This window comes from Lutra lutra, chromosome 16 (assembly GCF_902655055.1).
Source record: "Lutra lutra chromosome 16, mLutLut1.2, whole genome shotgun sequence".
NCBI classification, from domain to species: domain Eukaryota; kingdom Metazoa; phylum Chordata; class Mammalia; order Carnivora; family Mustelidae; genus Lutra; species Lutra lutra.
The window spans coordinates 17,678,116-17,703,027 of NC_062293.1; the positions used below are offsets into that span (position 1 = coordinate 17,678,116).

General features: G+C 47.9%; 1 protein-coding gene across 4 annotated transcripts in view; it reads left to right on the top strand.

Moving 5' to 3' along the window:
• The first annotated feature begins 490 nt into the window (after window positions 1-490).
• Window positions 491-24,912, top strand: part of PLEKHM1 (pleckstrin homology and RUN domain containing M1) — a 46,866-nt gene continuing 22,444 nt past the window's right edge. For 2 of the 4 annotated variants that reach the window (XM_047707665.1, XM_047707662.1), the window contains exons 1-6: window positions 491-596; window positions 3,496-3,639; window positions 6,968-7,056; window positions 8,974-9,221; window positions 10,873-11,499; window positions 18,531-18,936. In XM_047707665.1, the coding sequence (XP_047563621.1) occupies window positions 7,009-7,056; window positions 8,974-9,221; window positions 10,873-11,499; window positions 18,531-18,936 (1,329 nt within the window). In that variant the 5' untranslated portion in view covers window positions 491-596; window positions 3,496-3,639; window positions 6,968-7,008. The remainder of the gene's footprint in view (window positions 597-3,495; window positions 3,640-6,967; window positions 7,057-8,973; window positions 9,222-10,872; window positions 11,500-18,530; window positions 18,937-24,912) is intronic. The other 2 variants (XM_047707664.1, XM_047707663.1) reach the window with 2 other exon arrangements.

Sequence of the window (24,912 nt, forward strand, 5' to 3'; positions counted from 1 at the left end):
AAGGCTCCCTTGGTAAAAGGTGTGATCAAAACACGTGTGCTTTTCCCCAGAGCCGCCAGGCAGGAAGCACCACCCTCGCTGATGCCCTCAGAGAGGCAAAACTAGGGTAGGCTATTGGTCCAATTTTACAAGTGGGAGCCTTCCCACAGGAGGCCAAGAGACAGTCGCAAAGTTACACAGACGGTGCTGTGGCCAGGCGAGATCAGGAACCCAGAAGCCGGGATCTAGACTGACACAGATGCTGCTGGAGGCGGACAGGAGGACAGGTTCCGCCCGAGGCTGGTGACCTCGCCTAGTGGCCCCACCTCTTCGCGCGCACCTGGGGTCGTTGAGTTGCGAGCCTCCCAGATCCGCTCACCTGCTCGAGGTTTGGCAATTTGGGCTTGCGGGAGCGCTGGCCTCGCCCCCACGGCTCCTTCGCCCTACGATTGGCTCCGCGGGCTAGGGGCGGGTCCGGGCGTCCAACCGACGTGATTACGTCAGGCGCCGCGAGAGTCGTTTCCTGTTGTCAGTGGCGGAGAGGCCGCAGTGTCGGGTCGGAGGCTGAGAGGCTGCTGCGGCCAGGAGTGCTCCTCGTCCCCTCCCCGCTCCCTCTGGTGAGTTAGCGGTCGGGGGCGAGGAGGGCGAGAACGGGCGCCGGGCCCGAGACGCGAACGGGCGGTGGGCCACCAGCTCTGTCCGTGATCCCAAACGCCTTGTTGCCTTGAGACTGCCCTGCTTCAGAGCCCTTTCCCTTCCCGGTGTGAGCCCCGCACCCCAACCCACTCGGACCCGAACCTTCAGCCCGCACAGCCACTGCTGACCCGTCCCCTCCATCTTCTCCCGCCGGGGACCGAGCCCAGGCCTTTCCCCCAGCCCCTCACCACTGGTGTTGCGTAAATGCGGCCACGCTCTTGACCCCCACAGTAGCCCAGTTCCATCCCCCAGCGCAGCCACATCCCTCCGCTTCCCTCACCCCCCCTTGACAGCCGCAGTGTTCCACGCTAACCTCCTCTGATCCCCACCATTCTGGTTTCCCCCTTTTCTGGCTCAGCTTTCTTATCCCAATCTCCCTGCTCAGCCCCCCAAGTTCTGCTCAGCCGTAACACCCCACCTCCACCCACCCTCATTTAATACCTACCACAAAAGCAGACGCTCTGTTGAGCTCACCCCCTCTTCTTAATAACTCTGACCTCAGCCCTATACTAAGTTTTATATGTATTTTCGTGTCCTCACAGACTCAACCCCTAACTTCGGCGCCCACCACATCCTTTCTTATCACCTCCAGCCATCCTGAGGACCCCTCATCCCTAAGTCTTGGCTAAACTACCCCCAACTCTTGCCTCCCCAGTTACCACCCCTACCCAGTGTTACTAAAATGAGATCTCCTTGTCCCCATTTCTTCACCCCAGCTCTGCACCCATTCTTCCCTTGACGTGGTTCCCATTTGATCTGAGAACTTAGAGCAGTCCCCTGCCAACCCCACCTGCTTCCCCTCAGCAGCCAAATCAGGGTGCTTTCTCAGAGCTGGGCAGTTGCCGAGCAGCTGCAGGGTGCAGGGCCTCCGATGGTAAATAAGAAATAAGTGTGGAGGAGGGGAGATCCACCGCCTGTGGTTCAAGGGTTTTTCCTGGATGTCTGGTCCCCTGTACCTGTTGTCCTCAAGGATTGTGTTTTTAGCATTCATATTACATTACTTGTGTTGGCTGCTGGAATGGTAGGTATCATCCGAATAAGTGGAAGGTGAGGGATGGCTGCTCAATCAGACTGGGACAGTGGAGACTTACCACTTCCTTGTGGACGGTAATCTGTAGAAACTCAGAGGCTTCCACTGTGTGGGTTTGGCTCTGGTCACAGAACCACGTCCATAAGTGTTGTCCCGGCACTTAGAAGGGACCCTCACGTAGTGCTCCCCGCCAGCCAGAGCTGATTGCAGATTCGTCCCAATACCGAACACAGGGAAACAGTGCCAGAGGTGATGTTACATGTTGTGAAGAGTGTAGGTGAGTGGGTCCTGGGGAGGCTGAAGAACTAGGTGGATTCAGAGGCTGTTGAATTGCTACCTCTTTTTGCCGGCACTGAGTCATTGATTTTTGACCATTTTGATGACCCATGAACTCAAAGAGCCAAGTTATCTCAGTAGTTAGACCTTCTTGAGACATCCAGGCCCCATTGTTAGTATTTATGATCTCCTGGGCTTTTTGGGTGCACATCCCCTCTTAGTTCTGGTGACCAGACTCCAAAGGATTGGCCGTTTTGCAGCAATTGTAAGGGGCCCCAAAGAGGACCCATTGTCTTTGCTTGACATTTATAGTCTCGCTTCTTTGAAAATTGAATTCCCTTCTACCTTCAGTAAGGTGTGATATATCTACAGGGTTCACAGCCTATTGGCAGCTTGGTATGATGGACAGAATTCCACAGGGGCCCTCCCACTGAAAAGTTGTATACCCCAAATTCTTACAGTCTGGAGTGGAGATACCTGCCCTGAGCCTTCTTATTTTACTCATCTGTTCATTCAGCAAGTATATTTTGAGCACCACTGTGGGCCTTGCACTGTTCTGGGCACTAGAAATGCAATGGTGAATGAGTTGGGGCAAAGTTTCTGCTTTCATTCATTCAGAGTTTGGTCCCTGCTGGAATCCTAAGGGATGTGGGACAAGAATATGGGGGTGACATGGGGTGCCTGAGTAGTTCAGTTGGCTGAGTGTCAGACTCTTGGTTTCAGCTCAGAACATGATTTCATGGACCGTGAGATCGAGCCCCCCACTGGGCTCCATGCTGGCCATGGAGCCTGCTTAAGATTCTCTCTGTCTCTCCCTCTGCCCCTCCTCACACTCATGTGCGTTCTCTCACTCTCTTGAAAATAAATAAATCTTTAAAAAAAAAAAAAAAAAAAAAAAAGATGGGGCGCCTGGGTGGCTCAGTGGGTTAAGCCGCTGCCTTCGGCTCAGGTCATGATCTCAGGGTCCTGGGATCGAGCCCCGCATCGGGCTCTCTGCTCAGCAGGGAGCCTGCTTCCTCCTCTCTCTCTCTCTGCCTGCCTCTCTGCCTGCTTGTGATCTCTCTGTCAAATAAATAAATAAAATCTTTAATAAAAAAAAAAAGACTATGGGGGAAATGTGTGTTGTAGGGGAGGAGGAGGGAGGGAGGAAAGAAAGATACCCAGTGTTCATACACTTCACATTTCTGGCCTCACCCACTAGCCTTTAGACTGAGAATCACGAGCTAGAAGTTTCTTGCCCTCCAGCTGGTATTCATTTGCTTCAAAGGCCTAGTCGCCTTCACCCCCAGACACACACACCCATCCCACCCTTCACAGGACCCTTGTCCAGAACTCCCAAGTTTCTTCAGGTAGAGGGAGGTGCTGTTCACTCACTCAGCACTCACATGTCTGGAGGATCAGCTGCCTTTCTGAATCAGAAGATAACTCTGTCTCTCGTTTCCGACTGAAAACCCTGACTCATCACCTGGGGCAGCAGCTGGAGGGCTTAAACACCAGCCTGTTGTTCTGCATAGCCAGGTACAGGATCGGATTCAGGCTGTAGAGACCGAGGCTGTCACGGATGGCGGGGAAGTCTCCAAGAAGAGGAGGTTGCTGTTTACTGGTGAATGGAGTGTTTCGAAAGCGGTGAAGCCAGGTCATCCATTTCTTCTTTTAATGTAAGTCTCGTCTGAGCCCTTGTCTTCTTTTCATTTTTTCCTTCGTCTCTGGAGGAAGTGAGATTGGAAGCATATAGAAGGGCATATAACAAAGAAAATCAACCAGAATGTTTCCTTCCTGTGCGTTGGAACATTTAGGAAAGGACAGTTCTGAAACCTAGCTACCATGGAAAGAAACTGTGCTGCAGAGGGACTTAGGGAGTATCTTCAGGGCTGGCCTGGGAGCAGGACAATTCTTGGAAGCAAGCTCCACTGATCTGGGCCAGGGCCTCCACTGGCCTTTCTAGGAGGGTTGGGGTCCCAGTACCTGTTTCCATTTGTAAAACCAGCTGTTGGGAGATGTGGCACCTGAGTGTGTGGGGCCTGTCCCTTTAGTATGCTACGGATCTGGTGGGCAAGGTTGTTTCTCGTTTGTTGGCTTTCTTTGATAAAATGGAGCTTCTGAGTCCCCCGGAACAGTCTGAGTGGTAAGTTTGCCTACAACTCTTTGAACCAAGAACTCAGAGGCACAGGACTTGAATGAGGAAACCAGAGAATTCTGTCCCTTACCTGAGGCCCATTTCTACTGAGCCTCAGTTTTCTCCTCTGTAAAATGGGGGATAATCATCCTCCTCTTACAGGATTGTTTTAAGAATTAAATGAGATTAGAGAATGAGGTCCTGTGCCAGGGGGAATCAATACTAAAGGGCAGAGGTAGACTTAGGATGGCTTGGAGTTTCCTAAAGGTAGACGCCACTCACCCTTTTCTGCTCAACTGTGCCTATAATGTTTGAGGCTCTCTATTTGTTCTCCTCAGCCTGGGTCTCCTGAAGAGACACCCCTCTTTGGTTTGGTTTTTGGTGTCAGTGAAGACTGTTCTGAGGATAGGAAGTGAAGCCAGTCCCATAGGATGGTAGATTGGGGATCTGGGCCTGCCAGGAGCCTGCTGGAGTGCTGACCTAGCTATCAGGAGACCCAAATCCCAGAGATCTCCTAGATTGTCATGTTGCTGCCTCTGAGCCGGTTTCCTGCCTCCCTGAGGCATTGGGGGACAGGCAGGCCTAGGTAGGGTGCTTTGGCTCCTTGCAAAGAAAAGTGTGCCCATAACTTTGGCCTGATCCCAAAGTCTCATCCTATTTTGTGAATTGTCAAGTGGCTCTTCTCCTGGATTTCTCTGCACTGTTGTCATTTTGTGGGTTTTCTGACACTTTGTTTTAGGCGACAGTTGTCTCCTATCCAGCCCTGCTCTGACCTCTCAGTGTCCATTGACTTTTTTTTTTTTTAGCAGATCCTGACTTGGCCAGAGCACCCACTCACTGATAAGCCTTCCTCCCTCTGATGAATACTCTATTATTTTGGCTTAATTCTTTAATGAGGCCTTAATGGACCTACTATTCTGATTGTTGCCATCCAAGTCCTAAGGCTGGCCAGGGGAAGGGCAGTTTGGGAGCTTGAGGTTCTTTCTGGAACAACAGGCCTAAAAGGAGGCCTTAGGCCTCTGGAATTGCTGAAAGGGATTGGATGCCAGGGTCTTGGGACCAGAGAACCTGGACTTGACCTTCAGGGCTACATAGGATAGGCTTGAAGGAACCTCACCTCCAGGATCAGGCACAATTTCAGGAGGGGACTCTGACTGCAGCCCATCCCCTGTTCCCATCGCCCTGTGGCCAGAGCATGGAGCTGGTCGCAGAGGAGGGTTCTGAGAACCTCAGGCATTAGGAGCCGGGAACATGGTGACAGGAGAGGTGGTCAAACGGGCTGTGACCAGGGGCCAGCATTCTTTCTGGCGGTCTGTCGTGCTCTGACCAGAGCTGGTGCTGCAGGGGCCATCCCCCCACACACAGATCTCCCTCCCTCTGCATGCCCTTCCTTAGGAAGCTTGGCTCTGGGTCCTGTTTACCCTCACCAGCTCCAGAGGCCAGGGCTTAAGTCAGAGCATCTAATGTCATTTAGGGCCACCCTGCAGTTCTCTATAAACCTTTTCTACCTGACCTTGACATTCCCTTGCACCCCCTCACCTGGGCCCTTAGCTAAAGAGCCCTCTCCCAAACCTTCCCCTGCTCCCTCCCCACCTACCCCTTAGCCCTAGCTCACACTGGCCTCTTCCAGAAGGGTTGAGAGAAGGTTAGTCCTAATGGGAGGTGGTGGATTCTGCCACTTATCAGCCCTGGAATCTAAGGAAGTTCCTTGACCTGGGTCAGCTTCTATTTCTTATCTGTTAGATCAGGATAATAAAACAGCCCTCCCAGGGTGATTAGGAGGAACGCAGGAAGCAGTATCTGGAAAAAGAGTACAAAATCCATTTAGCAGGCCTCAGCTTTATTAACTTCTTTGGACCAGGAGTTTTTGAGAACAAGGACAGCAATGATCTAGTTTTGGGTGTCCCCTCATGCTCAGCTGCGTGGTCACTAGAGGTCTGTTTAGATGGGAAGGTGCCTACCCCATACTGGTCCGTCCAAGTGGCTAGGGTGGGGTCAGGCCAGCCAGCAGCCCCCTTCAGGCTCAGGTGGAAGCCCTCCCACCTCAGCCCCCCTCAGGAGGAAGCCAGTGCCCTGAGGGATTTACTTCAGCTACTAGCACAAGCGCATTCACGCCCTGGCAGTCTCCTGGCAGTCTTCTCGTGTAGGTTTGGATGGCCACAAACACTAGGGTTGTAGATACTATTCCTCCTTAGTACCTTCAGGCCCTGTGCTGGGCATTTTCCACATTCTTTTCTCCATCCGAGAGGTCTGATACGGTGCCCTAGCATGCTTAGCTGGTTAGCAGCAAATCGAGAGTCTAGCCCGTCTCCCTTTAGACATGTCCCTGTGCTTCTCCAGCTTAGCCTGAGGAGAAGCAGATGTGTAGTGAGAGAGCCCTCCCTCTGGAAGCTGTTTCAGTTGTCACTGTCACTGCTGAGCTGGCAGACACCAGACTGGGACAGGAGTCACAGGGGGCAGTTGCAGGGCCCAGGCCCTCAGTGTGAATTGTGAGCGCCTGCTTCCTGGCCATGTGGGCCCTTGACACCTTCTTGCCCCCTTAGCTTGCGTCTAAAGCGGCCTTATATGCCCTGCTTTTTGTGGCAGTACTGGGTGTGGAATCCAGAGCCATTTCTGGGCACTGCTTGGGCCAGACCCACCCGTGGCATACAGGACTCTGCATGTCCTGAGATCTGAGCCCACGGATTTGTTTTCCTTCCTCCTTTCCTTCCTTAAAGTCCACTCTTAGCTTTTCCCTCTATATTCAAATGCCCTCCCATTGCAGTTTAAGGAAGAGGGGCTGACCTCCTGCTGCCTGCTGGGGGCAGAGGGCGAGTTGGCTGGGGCTGTGAGCTGGAACTTGCTCAGCTGGCCGCCATCTGTCTCTGCAGGTGTCATGTGATTCTCCGAGGGAGCTGCTGTGTGAGTGGAAATGCTCTCAGTGGTGGAGAATGGACTGGATCCCCGGGCTGCCATCCCGGTAGGCTGCAGCGGCGGGCGGCGGCGGGGGGGGGGGGGGGGGGGGGGTGGTGCTGAAGGGTGGGGAAGGGTGCACAGGACAGCCATTTCATCGATTTTTCAATGAACAAGGACTGCCCGGAAAGTGAGGCCTTGGGTTGAGAAAAAGTGATAGCATAAGCAGGCTCTGAGAAGATCCTGGCCTTTCTAGAATATCTTATTGGTGATAAAATGGGAATTTACAAAAAACGATGGTCGTTTAATATAGGCTACCTAAAGACCAAGGATTTCTCCAAAGAAGGCACACATATGACCCACAAGTACATGAAGAGATGCCTAACATCATTAGACATTAGGCAAATGCATTCAAAATCACAAGAGACTTCTTTGCACCCTCTGGGATGGCTAGAATCAAAATGACATAAGACTAAGTGGTGGCCCAGTTCCACTGCTAGGTGCGTACCCAGGAGACCTAAAAACTTACGTCCGCATAAATACTTGTGCATGAATGTTCATAGCAGCATTATAGCCCCGAAGTGGGAACAACCCAGATGTCTATTAATCGGTGAATGGATAAATAAAATGTGGGGTGTCCACGCAGTGAAATATGATTTGGCAATAGAAAGGAATGAAGTCCCAATACATGGTGACAGTGTAGACAGACCTTGGAAACATGCCAAGTAAAAGAAGCCAGACACAGAAGGCTGCCGCCTGTGTGACTCCATGTATACAGAATGTCCAGAATGGGTGAATCGTCAAGACAGAAAGTAGACGAGTGGGTGCTCGGGGCTGGGGAAGCAGCGAATAGGGAGTGACTGCTGATGGGCACAGTGTGTCTTTCTGAAGCAGTGAACATGTTCTAAAATGAGGTAGTGGCTGTAGTTTCACAACTCTGTGAATGTACCCAAAACCACTGAAATGTGTACTTTCAATGAGTGAATTTTATGCTATGTAAATTAGGTCTCATTAAAGCTGTTGTTTAAAAAAAAAAAAAAGAACATTCAACTTTTCAGAGAACATTAAAATGAACTGTTTGGGCTAAAATAAAAACAAAAACAGCAAAATATTTATCCGTAATCCTATCAGCTAACGATTCAAACCAGTTTTTCTGCATTCCCTTCTAGTCCTTTTCCACACACTTAGGTAACTTTGACACGCTCATATTATGACCAGACTAACCTTATATTTCCAAACGATTCAATGTATATGTATTTTATAATTTACTTGCTGAACATTTAACTGAGTACCTACATGTGCCTGGCACCGTGCCAAGTGTCAAGGACCCAAAGACGAATAAAAGACCAGTCCTGCCCTCCGGGTAATCCCCGCAGTGCTGTAGTTCAGGAAGTATGCTTTCTGTTTAATGGTGAGAACATTAAGCTCAGCGAGGTTAAGTGAAATGTCTGGGGTGACCCCTCTGGTGACTGACCGAGCTGACACTCACCTGAGCCTCTGACTGCCCAGTTGGGATCTTTCTCAGTGTGGACTGTGATCCCTTTTTCTTGTTCAAAAGTAGCACTTGTTGCTTCTTGGTAGAATCGTAGTCAGGCGAGTGAGGTAGACGGCTTCCCCGCTGCGCTGGGTGGGTTCCCCGAGCTCGCATAGCTGTAATGTGATGGAACCAGTGTTTAAACACGAGATTTATATGGATGTCAGTTCACTGAAGTTCAGTTTCTTTTGTCATTGTTTTCATTTGAAGTTCAGTTTAAAAAACAAAACAAAAATATACAAATAGCTTTGCAAAAAAAAAAAAACAAAAAAAAAACATCAGTACCACTGTGCTCTGGCTTTGTTTTGTATAATTAGCTTGTGTGAGCTTTGCTGTATAGACACACACATAGATGTGTGTGCCTGCGTGGGTGCTTGTGTGTGTGTGTGTGGCGAGAAGCAGTCCCACTGCAGGATCTCCTAAAGGGGTGTTACGTCTGCCGCTGACCAGGTGATCAAGAAGAAGCTGGTGGGATCGGTGAAGGCGCTGCAGAAGCAGTACGTGTCCTCGGACACGGCGGTCACTAGCGAAGACGGAGATGCCAATGCCATGTGCAGCGCCCTGGAGGCCGTATTTATCCACGGCCTGCATGCCAAGCACATCCGAGTCGAGGCCGGAGGGAAAAGGAAGAAAAGCGTCCACCAGAAGCCTCTTCCTCAGCCTGTCTTCTGGCCCCTCCTGAAAGCTGTCACTCACAAGTGAGATGAGCTGGGGAGGTTTTGCTGTGGGGAGGACACGGGACTCTCCCTCGTCAGCTGTGCGGGAAAGCACCAGAGCCAGTCTGTTCTAGAACAGAGATGGGTGAGATAGGGGTTATTGTTAGACCAAGCCTCAAGGGCCCCTCAGCCTTCAGCCATGGCTGGTCGCCTGTAGCAGGAGCCGCCGTTACCACACCGTGGCAAACTGAGGTGGTTGTAACAGAGAGAGTGTGGCCTGCAAAGCCTATCATCTTTACTATGTGGCCTTTTACAAAAGAAGTTTGCTAACCCTGCCTCAGGGTGTTTGAACATCTATATTGCTAAATCTTCTAACAAGGGATGGCCTTTGTTTTCTTTTTAAAAAAGTGGAATCCAGACCTTCTGACTATTCACCCTGGGACGGCTGTCTCCGTGGCCCTGCTGAGGACGGCCTGGGCTGTGGAGCCGGGAGCTGACGTTGGGCCTTGAAGGGCTGCTTAGTGCCACCTTTGGCCCAAGGTGTCTTGTGGGTCTCTGTCTTCCTTTTCCTGATGACTGCCACTGCCCTGTCTCAGGTTCTTAACCACACTCCTGGGTGACCGTGGCTTTCTGATTGTCCTCATCTTATTCTGTCTGTCTTTAGCCCAGTTGGCTGGGCTGCACTCACTGAGCTGAAACTAAGCAGAGTGCATTTGCTGGTCCCACGGAGACGGGCTGCGCTCCCACAGGCGAGACGTGCAGGGCACTGTGGAAGTCAGGGGAGGGGTGTTTTCAGCAGATCAAGGATTCAGGAACTCCATTTGCTATATGTGGGATCTGATCTTATCCAGAACGGCCCCCAAGACATCTGCATAACCTGTGGTCAAGTCACTTCCCTGTGCGAAAAACCTCAGGCTCTCAAATCTGGAGTGTGATTCACTCAGTGGAGGCCCCAGAATCTGTATCTTGACCAGGTTCCTGGGTGATTCTGATGCACAGACAGGCGTGGGGACCGCTGCCCCACTTTGCCTCACCCGTTGGATACTTAAGACCCTACCTTACCTGACTTTGCAGCCTAATCGCCTGCTCCTCCTCCTCCCAGTGCTGTAATCAGAGTGCTCGCCACTCCTGTTACACAGCTGTTGCCTTCCTGCCCTTCGTGCCTTTTTTCTCTCAGTCCTCTGTGCCCAGAAGGTTCCCCTTCCATTTTCACCTCTTGAAATCCCTTAATGGCCCAGCTCCGATACTGCCTTTTCTATGGCATTTCTCTTACTGAGACCCGGTAATGATTGTGTACTCCCACCCCGGCTCTGCTGACAACAGGCTTCATGTGCCCCTGAAAGGTGGTCACCTGGATTGAGGACAGGACCATGTCTTTACCCTGTGTCTCTGGGCTCTGAAGAGACCTTGCACTGAGGGGCTCATCAGATGTGTGCTAGATGAGCACATGATGTCAGGGACCCCCGAGTAGCCGTAAGGAAAATGGCAATTATCCTTCATGACAGCAACCTCAAAAAGTTGGGGGTTATAGCTTAATATTTCTAAATTCCCCATAAAGCACTGTTATCCAAGATTTTTTCAAGCCTCTGTATATGGGCAGTTGTTATGACGAGCTCTTGCTAACCAGTGGCTAAAACAAGACCGCAGTGATTGGAAATCCTTTCTTGAAACAAGCCTGTCCTCCCATCCCCAGACACATCATCTCGGAGCTGGAGCACCTGATCTTTGTGAGCACAGACGTGGGCCGCTGCCGGGCCTGGCTGCGGCTGGCCCTCAACGATGGCCTGATGGAGTGCTACCTGAAGCTGCTCCTCCAGGAGCCGGCCCACCTGTGCGAGTACTATCAGCCCACAGCGCTGCTTCGAGACGCTGAGGAGGGGGAGTTCCTCCTCAGCTTCCTGCAGGGACTGACATCCTTATCCTTCGAGCTCTCCTACAAGTCCGCCATCCTAAACGAGTGGACGCTTACCCCGCTGGCTCTCTCTGGGCTTTGTCCGCTCTCTGATCTCGACCCCCTCACTACCTCTGGGACAGAACTACAGCGGAAAGAGTCTCTGGATTCAATTTCCCATTCCTCGGGCTCGGAGGACATCGAAGTCCAGCACTCGGGACACAAGATCCGACGGAACAGGAAGCTCACAGCCTCCTCCCTCAGCCTGGACACGGCCAGTTCGTCCCAGCTGTCTTGCAGCCTAAACTCTGAGAGCTGCCTGCTCCAAGAGAACGGCTCCAAGAGTCCAGACCGTTCTGAGGAGCCTATGTCCTACGACTCAGACGTGGGGACAGCAAATGCTGAGGATTCAGACCTGTCTCTGCAAGAGTGAGTGCTCCTCCCCCCACCCCTTCCCCCCTCTCTTCCTTCCTTCCTCCTCTTCCTCTTTCAAGTCTCCCTTCCTATAGCATGTGATTGTCTGTCACTGATCACTGACCACTATAGGGGCATACAGAAAAACAAAGGGGACATCCTCTCTCTTCCTCAGGGACTGGAGTTGCTGGGACCTGTAACTGGAGGCCACATGGGGCAGTGAGGAGAACGGCTCTAAGTAGGGCTCAGAGCTGGACCAGGCTCCATGCAGCGCTGCCCCAGGGTGAACTTCAGCAGGTGACCTCCTCTCTCTGAGGCGCAGTGTAAAATATCATTGCCTCTAGAGGAAAGGAGACTCACAGTTCAGGGTTACATGTACAACTTCCAAAAACCGCAGGGAAGCACAGTGGGTAAGGGTGCTCCTCTGTGACCTCCCAGAAGGCCTCCCAAAGACGCAGACCCTGAACTGGAGGAGATGGTAGACAAAAGGGGCCAAGCAGATGTATGGAGGGAAGAGTCCAAGGAACAATGAACTTGACTAGAGGACGGAGCCTGGCCAGAGCCTTCTCTTTTAAAAAATGTTTTTAATTTGAATGTAGTTGATAAACAATGTTATATTAGTCTCAGGTGTACAACATAGTGACTCACCATCTCTGTGTTAGGCCATGCTCACAAGCAGACCTTCTTTATATAGGCTTTTTAACGGTAATATTTGAGCAGATGATCTATTATTATGGTTGGAAAAAGGCTAAAATGTATACAGCGAAAAGCCTTTCGCACCTCTGTCACCATAATTATTGATTCCTTACATTTTCTTCTGATGTTTCTAAATGCATCTAACCAATATGAATATACAGATTTTTTAAATGTTTTTTATTCCTTATCCCTGCTCCCTTACCCACAAAAGCTATTATGAATATACCGTTTGACACTCTGTTTTGGAAGAGATAGTATCAGTTTTCAGTTTGGAGTATTAGAGCTTCTTTATTTCTTTTGTTGTTGTTGCATATGTTTCCATTGCTGGATAGTTTATTTAACCAGCCCTGTATTTTGTGGGTATTGGAATTCCCTATTTCTATAAATAACCTTGTATATGTGGTCTTTTAATTCTTTGCCAGTAACTCTGTTCAGTAAATTTCCAGAAACAGAATTTCTGAGCCAAAGGATACATTAATGTGTGATTTTTCCCAGGTACTGCCTAGTTACCCTCCATCGGGGTGTACCTTTGTCCTTTCAGCCTTGTCAGCAGAAACTATTATTCAACTTCCGGGTATTTGCTCATCTAATAGATAGAAAATGGTAAATTTTATAAAACATTTCCTTCAGCCAGACCCATGCTCCCCCAGCCTGTGTTTAGGACCTTCTTGTCTACTCCTGGGTGCCCCCATCCTCTTGGTTCAGGCCTTTACACAGTTCCCAGCTGGTGTAGGAATAACACCAGATTGGGTGCTGGTGTGGGCTGGCTTGCGGTGGGATCGAGTTTCCAGCTCAGTTCTGCCACTTATAAGTTCAGTAACGGCTGTCAAACCGCTTACTCTTTGAAGTTGTTTCTGCATCTTTAAAATGGAGAATCCACGGGAAGCCTGGGTGGCTCAGTCATTAAGCTTCTGCCTTTGGCTCAGGTCGTGATCTCGGGGTCCTGGGATCAAGTCCCGCATTGGGCTCTTTGCTTAGTGGGGAGCCTGCTTCTCCCTCTGCCTGCTGCTCCCCCTGCTTTTGTGCGCGCTCTCTCTCTCTCTCTCTCTCTGACAAATAAATAGATAAATCTTAAATGGAGACTCCCTGATTGGGCTGTCAGAGAATCAGATCAGATGCCTGGGAATGAATTGCATGCGTACAGCAACTGGTAGACCCCTGACGTGGCTTCTGAGCAGATTGGATAGAACTTTCAAACGTCAAATGGAAATATTTAGATAGAACATGCTGAAAAGGAGCAGTCCCGGGGCGCCTGGGTGGCTCAGTGGGTTAAGCCGCTGCCTTCGGCTCAGGTCATGATCCCAGGTCCTGGGTTCGAGCCCCACATCAGGCTTTCTGCTCAGCGGGGAGCCTGCTTCCTCCTCTCTCTCTCTGCCTGCCTCTCTGCTTACTTGTGATTTCTCTCTGTCAAATAAATAAAATCTTTAAAAAAAAAAAAAAAGGAGCAGTCCCCACTACGTATCTGCTAGACCAGTGGCGTGACTTGGGTGTGTTCACCTGTCTCAGCCCCTTCGTTCTCTCTCTCCTCCCACAGGTCAGCCATGTGTCTTTGTCATGTGTCTTGCTTTTATCTTTCATGAATCTTGTGATTGGAAAATTCCAGCTGCAGGTCATTGAATCAGTGACTGTCCACCCTGTGTGGGAAGTGTCCTGGGCGTTATGGGAGAACTCGGGGAGAGGGTCAGGACGTACAGGCCAGCGCTGGGCAGTGGTGTGAGGAACCAGCACACACTGGAAGCACACACACAGAAGCACAAACAACACATCAGCACCATCGCTTTGAGAGCTGGGCTTGAAGGGAGTCTTTGCACATCTCCGAATACCAGCTCTTCTTAAAGCGTATGTCTTTTTTTTTTTTTTAAAGGTTTTATTTATTTATTTGACAGAGAGATCACAACTAGGCAGAGAGGCAGGCAGAGAGAGAGAGGAGGAAGCAGGCTTCCTGTTGAGAAGAGAGCCAGATGCGGGACTTGATTCCAGGACCCTGAGATCATGACCTGAGCCAAGGCAGAGGCTTATCCCACTGAGCCACCCAGACTCCCTAGAGGGTATGTCTTAAGAGTAAAGACTCTCACCGACATTTAAGAGTTCACTTATTTTTATTATATTACTTAAATATTTGTAACTTAAAATTAGGCATAAATACCATGGGCTTATAATTCCTGCAACAGTAAAATCAGAACATCAACAAATTAAACATAAACTACAAAACACATAACATTCCAAATGAAATGTATTAATTTAATCTTTCCCAGAAACCAAATTGCAGTTTGCTTCGTGAATAGAGGATTGATGCCACAAATAGCTTCTTTTGTGTTGGTTGGCTCTGAATTACAGTGATCACTGAGAAGCACGACTACAGTCTAGTGATTAGGAATGTGGAGTCAGGCACCAGACCGCTGGCGTCTTCCATTAACCAGCTTCACGACCTTTGGCAGTTTATTCAACCTTCCTGACCTTGATGTCCTCATCTGCAAAATGGGCATAAGAATGCTAGGAAAAATTAATGAGTTAAGGTATGTAGAGTGCTTAGAGCAGTGCCAGACATGGGATGAGTGCTCGGTAGGTGGTGTCATTGTCATTTTACTACTAGTGTCCCTGTGATGTTGGTTCTCCCATAACTTGTCTCAACCTTCACAGCTGTAAAACCATGGTTAGTGGTATTGATAATGTCGTTGTCATAAAGCCTTCTCTTGGGGGAAATGATTCTTCGCATATACAGCCCTCCTCCGGGCTTTTATTAGTGTTCCCTGACATCCAGATGGTGCCATGGACCACCACACACCAATCCACAGGAAGAGCACAGGCTCAGAATCTCTTGGCAGGGTTAACTGTAGGAGGCGGTCATCAGATCCTCTGGCCCATGCTTTTTATTTATTTTACACCTGCACCTCTATGAACACATGTATACATATGTATATAATACATCTTCTTTTTTCCAGTGTCTTCTAAATGAAAGCACAGCATTCTAGAATTTTTGAATAGACAGTTTTTTGTTGTTTTTTTTTTTAAAGTGCCCTGAGCTGGACAGAACAAAAGTGAAAAGACTAGAGTGGTTTTAGTCCAATGTTGCATTTTCTTCAAAGGTTTTGAAAATTTTTCTTTTGCCTTTCCTTTAAAATCTCATCTCTCAAAAAAAGAAAATCTCTAGCACATTTTTGCACTTGACATAAATGTCTCTCTTATTCTCTTTGGGTTCTCACAGCCAGCACTGATTCTGGTGAGGCTCTGTGAACTTGATTTCACCTTGACCTTGGCATTGGTTTGGCAGAAACTCTATTTTATCACACAAGTTCTTATTGTTGGATGGCATTTCTTTATTCCAACACCCAGTCTATCTACTCTGTCATTAAAGTTTGTCTTACAGATTAGGATTCATTGATAATTGATAACCATTTTGGTAATGCTAATGAATATTTCCATAATTCTTCTCCTTTCCTTACATTTTTATATTTGGGTCCATGGAGGCTAAGTAGTCTTACCAGTGATGATAAGAACACCCACAGTAACAAATTGAGGTTAATGTTTATTGTGTACTTGCTTTGTGCTAGACACCCTACTAAGCACTTGACCTATGTTATCTCACGTAGCCTTTAACACACTCATAACAGGTAGGTACTGTTACCACACATGTTTTACAGGGAAGGGAATGAAGTCCTTGAACTTTAGAAGCCTATTGGGGGCCACAGCAGTGTGCCAGCCAGAGCCAGGACGCTGGGACCCTGCTCTTGGTCAGTCACCAACCCACCTCTCAGTTCTCCACAAAGAGCTGGCACCTCCCAGGGGCCATTTGCATCTCTAGCTCATCTCAGAAAGTGGCCCCATTCTGTCACAATAATTTGGACACAGCAGTTGGTTAACAAATGTCCCTTCCTTCTCTGCCTGTGGAAACTACCCCTTTGTGTCCAGAACCCGTGAGTGCCTCAGTGCCTGCTCACTGCCAGCTGTTCTGTTGGATTTGGATTCTCACTGGTCTTTTTTCAGAGTGAGGCCAAGAGCAAGAACCAGCAGCCACCTGCCTCCCCCTGTAACTATTCCACCAACACATTTATACCTTCTTCTCATGGGGAGCCTCCCGGTTTGCTGAGATATGATTCACCTACCATAAAAATCACCGTGTTAAAGTGTCCAGTTTGGTGGGTTTTAGTATATTCACAAGGTTGTACAACATCACTACAATATAATTGAAGAACGCCTTCATCACCCTGGAAGGAAACCCCTTACCCATTGTGTGGATATACAGTTTGTTAATCTGTTTATCAGTTAGTGGACATTTGTTTTATTCCTACTTTTTGGCTATTATGAGTAATATTGCATGAACATTCATGTACAACTTTTCTGCGAACACTGTCTTCTAATTCTCTTGGGTATATACCCATGAGTTGAATTGCTGAGTCATATGGTAACTCTGTGTTTTACTTTTTGAGGAACTACCAAACCGTTCTCCACAGAATCTACAGCATTTCACATTTCTACCATCAGTATGTAAGAGTTCCATTTCCTCTACATCTTTGCCAACACTTGGTATTCTCTGTCCTTTTTTATTACAGGAATCCTGGTGGGCTTATAGTAGCGTCTTATTACGGTTTTGATTTTTATTTCACTGCTATTTAATGATATTCATCATCTTTTCACGTACTTGCTCTAAAGGTACTTGTATGCCTTTACAGAACTGTCTCTGCAAATCCTTTGCCCATTTTTCTTTTTTTTTAATATTTTTTAATTGTTTATTTGAGAGAGAGAGAGAGCAGAGAACACGAGAGAGAGCAGAGAGCACAAGCAGGGAGGTGGGGGAGGGAGAAGAGGGAAGGGTAGAAGAAGACCTCTCCCTGAGCAGGGATCCCAATGCAGGGCTAGATCCCAGGACCCCAGAGCTGAGGGCAAACGCTTAACTGACTGAGCCACCCAAGTGCTCCTCCTTTGCCCATTTTTCAGTTGGACTATTTGTTCTCGTACTATCAAATTAAAGAGCTCTGTATGTTCTGGAGACTAGACCTTTTCAGGTATATGATAATACTTGCCTATAAGATATGCAGATATTTTTTCCTATTCTGTGGGTTGTCTTTTTAGTTTCCTGACAGTATCCTTTTGAAGCACAAAAGCTTTTAGTTTTGATGAAGTCCAACTTAACCTGTTTTTTAATTGGGTGCTTATCCATTGAATGTCGTATTATAAGAAGCCACTGCCTGATCCAAAGATTTATACCTGTTTCCTTCTAAGAGTTTGATAGTTTTAGCTCTTAACCTTTAGGTGTTTGATCCATTTTGAGTTCATTTTTTAAATCATGTGAGAAAGGAGTCCAACTTCATTCTTTTGCATGGGGACTATTCACTTATCCCAGCACCATTTGTTGAAAAGTCTTCTTCCCCCACTGAAATGTCTTGGTTGAAAATCAGTTGCCCGTAAATGCATGGGTTGGTCACCAATCCTGGACTAACTAGCATGTCTTGAAATATTGTTTGGGGTTTTGATGTTGTAAGTAAGAGCAGAGCTCGGCCAAAAGACACCAGGGTAAAAATGTGAGTTCTAAAATCCTCATTTCCCTAAGCCAGCATTAAGGGGAGTTTGACATACCTTCTGACCCAGTCTAAGCCATTAGGGCAGATAGACGCAATCTCTTGGGTCCAGCTAGCTTGGTTGCCATATGAACCTGCATTTGCCCATGATGTACTCTACTGGGTTCATAAGCAGAGGAGGAGACAGCAAAATAGTTTGCTTGAGAAACAGAACTTGGATTCTCAGAAGCCTCAGGAGAAGGGGGAGCAGCCGCTAGCCAGTGCTCATTTTAGAAGGCCCAGGAGTATGTTTCCGTGTGTATGTGTGCGTGCGTGCGTGTGTACACAAAGGCAGTAGCACTGGCTCCCTGCATTCCCTGTACACCCTTGAGGGGCAGGAAGAGCCAGTCCCACTGGAGGAGCGCACAGCCCGTGTCTGCTTGCGTACACACTCATGCACCTTGTGTACTCATCTCCAGCGGTAGGCCCTGGGCATGGCAGGCTTCCTGGACTCCACCTGCAGTCTGGCTCCAAGGCAGCCGGGCCCTTGCACCATCCCCCCCCCCCCCCGACCCTGCTGTCCACTTACTGTCCCAGGAACAGAGTGGGTCCTCACTTCCCCCCAGTCTGGGTCCCGGGAGTGGGTTCTGAGTCCCAGCCGGGGAGAAGTTTCGTGAGGCCTGTCAGAGGAGGGCTGTGTGGGAGCAAGGGAGCAATGGACAGTGACCAGAGTGGTGTTTGTTTTGTTTCTGAAATCACAAAACAGCAGTTTTCCATTCTTAACCACTGCCCCCTAGCCTTGGGCATTCTCACAGACAACCTGTCACACAGGTTTCTTTGTTTAAAAACTTCTAGGGTGCTGTCGGAATTCAGCAAAGCCCAGGTGAACTCTGTGCCAACCAACGGACTGGGTGGACTCGGAGAAGCAGAGATTCCCACTGGGCGGGCCTCACTCTCCATCCCTGGCCCGGAGGCCAGCATCCCGTCTGATGGGCCCGCAGAGCCCCTCCCGGTGCAGGCGTCCCCTGTGGCTCCGGATGGGCATTGCAAGCAGGACCCCCCTGCCCGAGCCCCTGGCGCCCTGGGCCTGCCGCTCTCGGGCACTGCCCAAGCTGTCCCTTTGGGAAGTGCTTTGGGCCAGCAGCCTGGCAGTCCCATGAGAGTGCCCACCCAAGCGCTGGCCCAGGGAAGTGGCCAGCAGAAGCCCCCGGAGGATGACGGAACTGCATGGAGCCTTGGGGTGTCCTCACCCACCAGTCCGGTGAGTGGTACAAGCTTTTCAGGGGGTGGCCTTGGGGAACTGTCTCAGAGCTGGTGCAGGAAGGCATCTCGGGCTCGTGACCCCGAGGGGTCTCTGCCTTCTCCGTGTTAGCCCCCATGTCTCTTGGCGGATGTGAGCCAGGCACTGTGCCAGTCCCTTCCCACGGGTGTCTCTTGTCATCTCACATCAACCCCGTGGAGAAGATAATTCTCATCTGACTGTCGACTCTGCTCTTGTTCTTAACCACTGGCACTTATCAGCGTAAGGCCTCCGGCCAGGCGCTTCACCTCACTGGGCCTTGTTTTCCTCCTTAGTACTTGTTATTTTTAAATTCATATCATCTAAAATACCAGGCTTTGAGAATATTGAGTCTTGCAACATGAACCACACTTACAACTGCGCTGACCAGTATGGCAGCCATGAGCCACTTAAAATGGCAGCCATGAGCACTTAAAATGTGGCTAGTCCAAACTGAGACAAGCTGTGTAAACACCGCATTTTGAAGACTTAGTATGAAAAAAGGAATGTGAAATATCTCGATAAAGTTTCACTGATTACATGTTAAAATGAAAGTGTTTTTGATATGTTGGGTTAACTATATTATCCAAAATTAATTTCACCTGTTTCTTTTTACATTTTAAAAATGTGGCTAGTAGAACATTTTAAAATGACACACAAGACTGGAATTCTATTTCCGTTAGGCAGTGCTGTTCTAATATAAGCCAGTCTACTTTGTGGATAACCCAAGGGAAGCCAGCCCTGGGAATCTTCTGGACAGAGCCATGGGTCAGAGGCGTGAGAACTGTCATCAAAGCTGTGGACCCAAATTGTTTGGCCATTTCGCATTTGTCTTGTGTCATGAACAGCCTGGGTCGGAAGCTGTACGCTCGTGTGCGCACGGACACACAAAGCCCTGAGTTTACCCCAGCTGCTGTCTGGTGTTCGTGTTGGAGATAGTCTTGCTTTTTCAGGTCCATCCATGCGCATCTCTCATCTGGCCTGTAGCTTCCAGGTCCTATAACTCGGGATGGGGCCAAGGCCACGAAATAGACTAGGAGAGATGCGCGCACACACTCTTGTTTTTAACAGCTTTTTTGAGCTATAACTCCTATCATATATAACTAACCTAATTGAAGTGTATAATTCAACTTTTTTCGTATATTTGCAAGGTTGTGCAACTGTCACTACGATCTAACTTGAAAACTTTTTCATCCTGCATCAGAGAAATCCCTTGCCATTAGCAGTGACTCCCCATCCGATTCTCCTCCCCCACCGCCACCCCAACCTCACTCCTCTCATCCCCTGGCAACAGCTAATCTCCTTTGTCTATAGATTTGCTCTTCTGGACATTTCATGTAAATGGAATCATGTAATACGTAATCTGTTTGTGACTGGATTCTTCCAATTAACATATTATTTTCAGGATATTTCCCCTGTGTAGCCTGATCTGTACTTCAGTGAGTGATAATTCATCGTAGATTAGATTCCATTATATGAACACGTTACATTTTATTTTGTCCTTCATCAGTTGATAGACGTTGGGTTTTTGCCCCATATTTTGGCTATTACAAGTAAAACTGCAGTGAACATTCATACACAAGTGTTTGTGTGGATATATATTTTTAATTGTCTTGGGTGCATACCAAGCAGTAGAATTTCTGGGTCACATGGTAATTCTACATTTAACCTTTTGAGGAACTGCCAAATTGTTTTCCAAAGCAGCTCCCCATTTTATATTCCCACCAGCAGTGTTTTCTTCTATATCCTCACCAATAGATCTTATTGTCTCCATAAAAATTGTTATTATAGCTATCCTAGGGGGTAAGGAGTAGTATCTCATTATGAGTGTTTTGATTTGCTTTTCTAAAATGACTAATGATGTGGAGTATCCTCTTTCTATGTGCCTTTTGGCCATTTATGTATCTGCTTTGGAGAAATGTCTATTCAAAACCTTGGCCCATTTTTAAGTAGGATTTTTTTTTGTCTTTTTATTATTGAGTCATAATAGTTCTTTATATATTCTGGATTCTATACCCTTATTGGATACATAATTAGCAACTATTTTCTCCCATCCTGTGAGTTATCTTTTCACTTTCTTGGTGGTATCACAGCATGAATGTTTTTAGTTTTGATATCATCCAATTTATCTGTTTTTTTTTTTCTTTCATCATTTGTGCTTTTGGTGTCATCTCTATACTCATTCCCTGATTCAAGGTCACAAAGATTTACTCTTATCTGTTCTTCTAAAAATTTTATGGTTGTAGCTCTTCTGTTTATATCTATGATCCCTTTTGAGTTGATTTTTGTATATGGTATAAGGATGCGGTCCAAATTGATTCTTCTGCATATGGATAGCCCATTGTACCAACACCATTTGTTAAAAAGACTATAGTGCTCGCTTCGGCAGCACATATACTAAAATTGTTAAAAAGACTATAATTTCCCCCTTAGAAAATCCTTGGGTCCTGGGATCGAGCCCCGCATTAGGTTCTCTGCTCAGCGGGGAGCCTGCTTGCTCTCCCTCTGCCTGCCACTCCCCTGCTGTGCTCATTCTTTCTCTCTCTCTCAAATAAATAAAATCTTTTTTTAAATGTTTTTAATAAATAAATAAATAAGTAAATAAAATATAGACGCTTTCCAGCCCACCAGAAGGCTCCCTCATGCCTTCTGCCATTGTTCCCTTCCAAAGGAAGCCTCCATTCTGACTTGTAGCCCCACAGATTCATTTTCCTGTTGTTGAACTTCATTCATATCAGCGAATTTGTACAATATGTACACTTGCTTCTTTCACTGAGCATTTGTCTGTGAGATTAGCCTGCGCATTTAGTGCGAGGCTATAGTATGTTCTTCTCCATTGTTCTGTAGTATTCCATTGTCAGACTGTATCCCAATGCATCTATCCATTCTCCTGCTAATAGACATTTGGGTTGTTTCCAGGTTCTGCCTATTACGATGAAAGCTGCTGTGAACATTCTTGCACTTGCCTTTCAATGACTCTCTGTACTCATTTCTGTGGGTATATCTAGGAGTGGAATTGCCAGGTCATTGGGTAGGCACATGTTTACTTTAGTAGCTACTGCCGAGCATTTTCTAACAGTGCTTGTACAGACTTGTACTCACCCTAGCAATACGTGAGCATTTTTTTAAAAAGATTTTATTTATTTATTTGACAGAGATCACAAGTAGGCAGAGAGAGGGTTGGGGGGAGCAGGCTCCCCACCAAGCAGAGAACTCAATGCGGGGCTCGATCCCAGGACCCTGGGATCATGACCTGAGCTGAAAGCAGAAGCTTTAACCCACTGAGCCACCCAGGCACCCCAATACATGAGCATTTTCATTGCTCTTTATCCTAGCCACTGGTGTCATCAGTCTTATTTTTAGCCACTTTAAAAGTATGTAGTGGTATCTCACCGTGGTTTTTTTTTTTTAAGATTTTATTTGAGAGAGAGCACATGCACATGTGGGAGGGGGTTGGAGGAGGCAGAGGGAGAGGGAGAAAGTCTTAAGCAGACTCCTCACTGAGCACAGAGCCAGATGCAGGGCTCGATCCCAGGACTCTGAGATCACAACCTGAGCTGAAACCCAGAGTCGGATGCTTAACTCACTGCACTACCCAGGCGCCCCTCACTGTGGTTTAATTTGCATTTCCCTGATGACCAAAGATTTTGATACCTTCTTGTCTCCTTATTGGCCAGTCCTCTTTTGGAAGTGTTTAAGTCATTTTTTCATTCTTTTTTTTTTTAAGATTTTTATTTATTTATTTGACAGAAGTAGGCAGAGAGGCAGGCAGAGAGGGAGAAGAGGAAGCAGGCTCCCCACTGAGCAGAGAGCCCAGTGCGGGGCTCGATCCCAGGACCCTGGGATCACGACCTGAGCCGAAGGCAGAGGCTTTAATCCACTGAGCCACCCAGGTGCCCCAGTCATTGTTTCATTCTTAAATTGAGTTGTGTGTATTTACCTTTATTTCTTTGTAGGGACTCTTTATGTACTATGAATAGGTCATTTATTAGAGAAAAAAATATATAGCATAAATACATATAGTAGATGTCTTCTTTGAGTCTCTGGCTTGCCTTTTAGATCTCTTAATGGTATCTTTCATGGAACAGAAGTTCTTGATTTTAATGATCTTCAATTTATCAGTCTCTCTGTGGTTAATATGTTTTGGGTCTTTTTTTAAACTCTTTATCTACCCAAAGCAGTGAGACTGAAAAGCCCTGTATTTTCATCTAGAAACTTTACTGTTTTACCTTTTACAATTAGGTTTATGATCCCTCTGGGATTAATTTTTGTGTATGGTGTGAGGTAGGAGTCAAAAGTCGTGTTTTTCCATAGGGATAGCTGATGGACTAGCTCCGCTTACTGACTATGACTATGTAAATCATGTCACTGTGTAAGTGAGGGTCACACTCTCCATTTTTACTGTCCTGAGGATTGCCTCAGGGCCCAGAATGTCACAGGACCCTGAAGGTTATGAGCAGACAACTTTCATCACTCTGAAGGGTGAAGGAGAATACCTCCGCAGCCCGTACCTTGAGCTGGCAGCAGAGGGCTCTCCCTAGGGTCTGTGGCTGTGTGCCCCCGCAGGGCTCCATGGGGTGGCATTGACTGAGTTGAGTTCACTCCAGTCTTACATTGGCTCAGACATCCTGTCCTGCCAGGATCCCAGAGCTGATGGGACAGGGCAGCTTGTCACCCATGCTCCTCTGCTCATGGAGTGTTGACGCTCTGGCCTCCTTGCAGCTCCTGTCAAAACAAGCTCCTTCCAGCCCCAGGCTTTTCCATTTGCTGCCGGGACCTTTTCCAGCTCGCTCCTTTTCCTCGCTTTTATCTCCGTCTTTCTTGATGGTGCTCAAAAGCACCATCCCCAGGGACTCCCTCTCCCATTTGCCTGCTTTACTTTGTTTATAACACGCATCACTGTGTGAAATCATATTGTCTCTCGATCTGTCTACTTGTTTATTTTCTGCCCTGGGACTCGCATATCAGCTTTCTGATATAAAACAACGTGTCTGCTCCCCTCTGTAATGTCAGCTCTGAGCACTGTACCTGGGAGAGTATAGGCATAATTAATAGTTCTCGAACTCTCAGAGACTCTGGAGATGCTAACTTGTGAGTTTACACTGAGAAATACACCATCAAGTGCACCAGGTGGGCTAGTTGGTCTGACCAGGGCAGGCTCCACCTCACTGCAGGCCTCAGGGGAGTCAGGTTGCTGAGGGCCACAGGACCCACTCATCCATGCACTCGGTAGACAGCCTCTGGGCTCACACTGGTCCAGTGCACCCCCAGTCCTCGGACAGGGTAGTGCCCTGCCCCGTGTGTCACCTCTGTTGTTCTCATCTTTCTGTGAGTCAGACACTGAGTCACTGCTATTTATTTGACACTTGGGCAGTGTGGGGTGGACAGTGTGGGGAGTAGAGGGTAGTCACTAACAAGTTGTATCACCATGAGAGCCACTCAGACTTTCATTAAAGAAAGACCATTATTTTCTTTCCCTTTTTTTTTTTTTTTTTTTTTTTTGACAGAGAGAGAGATCACAAGTAGGCAGAGAGGCAGGTAGAGAGGAGGAAGCAGGCTCCCGCGGGGCTCCATCCCAGGACCCTGAGATCATGACCTGAGCCAAAGGCAGAGGCTTACTTAACTCACTGAGCCACCCAGGTGCCCCAAGACCATTATTTTCAATTCACTCAAAATAAGGCCCTGCTCTGGGCCAAGCACCGTGCTTGGTGCAGTGAAGTAACAGGATGGGCACAGGCCCTGCTCCCTGCAGACAGACACTGGATTAGACAAGTCACTACCCACATCATGACTATGCTGGTGACAAGAGCTGGGAAGGAAAGGAGCAGGGAGTGGGGGAGTTAAGGGAACTTTTATTTGTGGAATCTGGGGGGTTGTGAATTGATTTCTCAGTTTCATTCCAGAGGACAGTCTGAATTCTAAAACTTCATCCTGATCACTACCCTCATGTGGTCCCCT